The 4,646-nt window shown below is 43.5% G+C and overlaps 1 protein-coding gene across 1 annotated transcript in view; it reads right to left on the reverse strand.

Annotated features, from left to right (window-relative positions):
* Positions 1 to 726, reverse strand: part of DNAH5 (dynein, axonemal, heavy chain 5) — a gene marked incomplete at its 5' end in the record, with an annotated part of 180,665 nt that extends 179,939 nt beyond the window's left edge. Inside the window, one exon of the mRNA XM_014543525.1 lies at positions 598 to 726. Within this exon, the coding sequence (XP_014399011.1) occupies positions 598 to 726 (129 nt within the window). The remainder of the gene's footprint in view (positions 1 to 597) is intronic.
* Positions 727 to 4,646: the final 3,920 nt, after the last annotated feature.

Here is a 4,646-nt window from a genome sequence, read left to right on the forward strand (position 1 = left end):
AAGTTAAAAAAAAAAGGAGAAGAAAAACAGCCTTCAGGAACCATCACAGGGTTTCTGATATGCCTTTCTCACTGCCCAGGAAATTATATCCTCCAGTATTTTCACCTTTCCCATCCAAGGTCAAATCACATCCTAGGTTTTGGAGTAGAATCATGGCAGAAAATGGGAAGTCAAGCTCAGGAACAAAAGAAACCAGATTCAGCTGCCAAACCAAAGTTGAAGCCAGGAAATGATGGCACAATCCAACCTCCCAGGTTAGAACGAAATAAATAATTTCTTTAAAATCAGCCTCTGAGCAGAGATCCTGTTCTCCAAAATCAGGTTCCAACATGGTGCCTGAGCCCCGCCTCACTAGATTCAGAGAGATGCAGACAGAGCCGTCAGCGTCGGGGAATTTAAATGGCAAATATACGTACCCGGTTCAACATAAAGACCTGGAAAGCCCTAAACCCATGCTGCCAGCATCTGTCTGGAATCGGAATGGAGTCCTATCCATGATCAAACAGGCACCCTCCTTCCTCTACTGCCATAGGACAGTGTCAGCGGACCCTTCCTGTCCCCCATCATCAAGCCAGTGAGAACTCAAATGCGTCCTACCTGACTCCCCTCAAGAATGGCATCCTCCACCTCGGCTTTGTTCAAGTCCACGCAGGAAGCTACAATCCCAAATAGGTAGTCATGCCTACCGTCCAAACGCGCCCGCTTGGCTTCCTTCTCTTCCTTCAGTCTTTGCTACAAGGAAGAAACAAAAATGTTATATGGCAACTGCTGTTCTCAAATGGATTCATTTTGCAATAATTTCATACTATTGTTGCTTTTTCAAGTCTTGAGTATTCAAATAACAGGCAGCTTAATGGTACCAGTTTTATGTACTACCTTCTATTTTTAGAAGTCATGTTATTTCTATTATGAAAATAACATTGTTTTGAAATTGCATAATGTAGATAAGCCAAGAGAAATAAAAATCATCTGCCATCCAGAAATGACTACTGTTAACATTTTCTTCTAAATCTTTACAGACCTATTTCTATGCATATATAAGCATTCAACACACGCAAAAAAAAAAAAAAATAGAGATCTGCATTTTTTAAACATTCTCTAAGCCATTAAGGAAATATTATTCTGCACTATCTTCTATCTTTATTGTCTACAGATTCGTATCTGTTCTTAATTTCTGAATACCCTGATTACTTTCAAGCTGACTGTTAATTACAATAATAAGGCATGTTCAATATAACCAATGTTAGCAGGTTGAAGCATATCTTTCCATATGCACTTTGCTCATAAAACATATGCAAATGTATGCACACCTCTCTATTATACTATAACATTTTTCATGCATCTTTCCCTTAATAATATATCACAGACTTCTTTCTAGTTTAATACAGGCTATTCCCACCTGTAGAATAGCTGCAAAAAGTTCAACAATACGGATGTACCACAATTCATTCAATCATTTCCATTGGTGGACATTTGGCTTCCAATTCATTTCTTGAATTAAGTACATTACCTTTCATGCCTTGAGTGCAGATATAATTTTCCAAGAAAGAAATGGAGACTAAAAAGATATGAAGGTGAAGAACCTTGGGAAATACTGATATGGCAGGGGCAAGGAGGGAAAGAAAAAATGGAGAAGGCTAAGGATGAGTGGGAAGAGAGATAGAAAGGACACCAGGAGGCAGCACCACCAATCACCCATGGAGAGTGGTTAGTCCTGCTAAAGCTACAGAAGATTGGTTGGGTTGATTGGTTGATCCCAAGTAATTGTGTTTACAAGATGGCTACAGCATCTCACATCCGCTTTGCAACGTGACCATTCACCAACCTGTCAAGAGGTGGCTTCTGTTTACCCTCCTGTTCAATTTGGCTTGCCCCGTGACCCGTTTTCACCAAGAGAATGTGGGGAGAAGTGAGACAGTAAAACTTCCTAGGCTAAGACCTTAGGAGACCTTCAGCTCTGCCTTTGCACTTGGAATGCTCTTGGAACCCAGCCTTCATGCTGTGAGAAGTTCAAGCTGCATGGGGAACCTCCCAGGCATCTGGTCAACAGCTCCAGGCGACCTCCCAGCTGGCATCCAGCAGCAACTTTCAAGCTGTCTTAGACAGTCCAACCTGACCATGCCTGCAGAGGACTGTAACCCAACCAATGGCGTGTGATGCAGAAGAACAGCCCAGCTGAGCCCAGTTACCCACAGAACCAAGAGGAAGAACAGATAGTTGTTGAGCTTTAAGCTGTTGAGTTCTGGTATGGCTTCTCATGCAGTCGTAGATAACAGTAATCCTTGTTAGAATAAGTTTAGTGGTTGGATGTAGACTTGAGAAAAGGATGATTGGGGAAAGAAAATAATAAAGCTACTGAATATAAACTGTTCTTTCTAGAAACTCAACAATAAAGGAAAGGGGATTTGAGAGTCAAGGAAGAACTATTTTAAGATACACCAAAAAAAAAAAAACCTTTAGAAAAAATAAAAATGTTAGAGATTTCATTTTTCTGAGATTGAAAGGACTCCCTGAGAGAAGAAGTTGGGGGTGGGTAAGGTTTAAAAAAACAAACTAAACAATATGTCTATTTTCTTGCCATTTCTCTAAAAAGAAACAAACACAAGTCCTGACACAAAGTAGACATTCCATAAACTCCAAATAGAAGAAAATGTAAATCTCTTTTCAAATGTGGCAAAAAACAAGAAGATGTCCTGTTGTTTTGACTGTTTTCTACCTTCCCATCGGGGAGGAATAAAGTGCTCTTCTCACAGGAATCTCTCGGTGTTTGTACTAAGTGTCTTCAGCAGCTTAAGAACACGGTGGGCAACCAGGGGAGCCGGGAACTGAGCAACAAAACAACAATATGGCAAACGCTGGGCAGCCAAAAGGAAACTTAGGAAGTGGAGAGCCAGGAAAATCGGGATGTAAATCAACTGAAGGCTTCCAAAGGCTACAGAGCCTTAAATGAGATTCTGCCATGGCAACACATTACTCTTTTTTATCAAATTCCAAAGGAAAAAATATATATATTCTGGTGGAGGAGAGATTGGACCTTAAAACAGAACATTAATTAGTCTATTTTTACTTAAATATCACAGAGAAAAAAATACTTCCAAAGCAGTTTTATGGGTACACAACAAATTACCAATGTGTTTTAGAGGAAATGTTTTCAGAGCTATATTAGAAAGAATGTTAAGCACTGAGCATGCTCTTACATACACGATTGTCTGTCTCCTAATGACAGGTCAGATGAAGTAACCCCAGTGCCGGGTACATGACCGACCAGTGCTGATCAGTCTCACCTTCCATTGCTTCGTACTAAGGTATCCTGGCACCATGAGGGACTTTTTTTTCCTACCACAAAAAGTCAGTAATGTCGAACAAATATTTAGTGGTCAGATCAGTGCATTGTCCATCCATCAACTTAAACCTGCAGCTTCCTGGTTGCTAGGGAACAGCAGCAACAGCAGTCAGATGACCTGCTGTGTGGAGGTGGCTTGTGCTGCTGGCCTTGGAAAGGGCTGGGACTCTTGGAGGGTGAGGGCAGGGTGGGATTCAGAAGGCGGGAGGCAAACTATGGATTTTTTTTAGAGTCACATTCAAATTGCTTTGTGTCGCATGAGCAAGCACCAACTAATGGGGGTGGGGAAGATGGCCAGAAACCTACTAGATGTCCAAAGACATCTGCAACATAGTATGAAAACACTAGAGGCCTGGTGCACAAATTCATGCACCAGTGGGGTCCCTTGGCCTGGCCTGCGGGATCAGGCTGAAACCGGCTCTTCGACATCCCCCAAGGGGTCTCAGATTGCGAGAGGGTGCAGGTCAGGCCAAGGGACAAACCAGTGCACCATCAGGGCTGGGGAGAGACATGGGAGGTTGGCCAGCTGGGGAGGGACTATGAGAGGGCTCCAGGGCGTGTCTGGCCCGTCTTGCTCAGTCCTGATCGGCCAGACCCCAGCAGCAAGCTCACCTACCAGTCGGAGCGTCTACCCCCTGGTGGTCAGTGCACATCATAGCAACTGGTCGACTGGTCAACTGTCTGTCCCCTGTTGGTCAGTGCTCATCATAGCAAGCGGTTAAGCAGCCTTAGCATATCATTAGCATATTATGCATTAATTGGTTGAACGGCCAACTGGTCGACTGGACATTTAGCATATCAGGCTTTTATTATATAGGATTTCTGCATTTTGGTGACAAGGATGTTACTACCATCTCGGAATGAAAGCATAATTAATGTGCTTTCTCACAGGAGACAGGTGCTGCTTTCAGGGCAGGGCAATTTCCTGTAGACAGACAAGCCCTGGTGACGGGGTGGGGCTGAGGGTTCCAGTCTCTGCTCGGCCACTGACTGCAAGACCTCGCACCTCTCCTTTAACCTCTCCTTTAACCTCTCCAGGCTTCCATTTCCACAACTCCAATTCAAAGTGTTGGCTAGGTGCCACCTAAGTTCCATTCCTTCTCTAACCTTTGGGCTATGTCTCATTGGTTGGTTTGAAAGTTAACATAGCCCTAGCTGGTTTGTCTCAGTGGATAGAGCATTAGCCTGTGGACTGAAGGGTCCCTAGTTTGATTCCAGTCAAGGGTACGTGCCCGGGTTGCAGGCTCCATCCCCAACAGGGGCGTGCAGGAGGCAGCCAATCAATGATTCTCTCTCATCATTG

Source organism: Myotis brandtii, unplaced genomic scaffold (genome assembly GCF_000412655.1).
Source record: "Myotis brandtii unplaced genomic scaffold, ASM41265v1 scaffold328, whole genome shotgun sequence".
Taxonomy (NCBI): domain Eukaryota; kingdom Metazoa; phylum Chordata; class Mammalia; order Chiroptera; family Vespertilionidae; genus Myotis; species Myotis brandtii.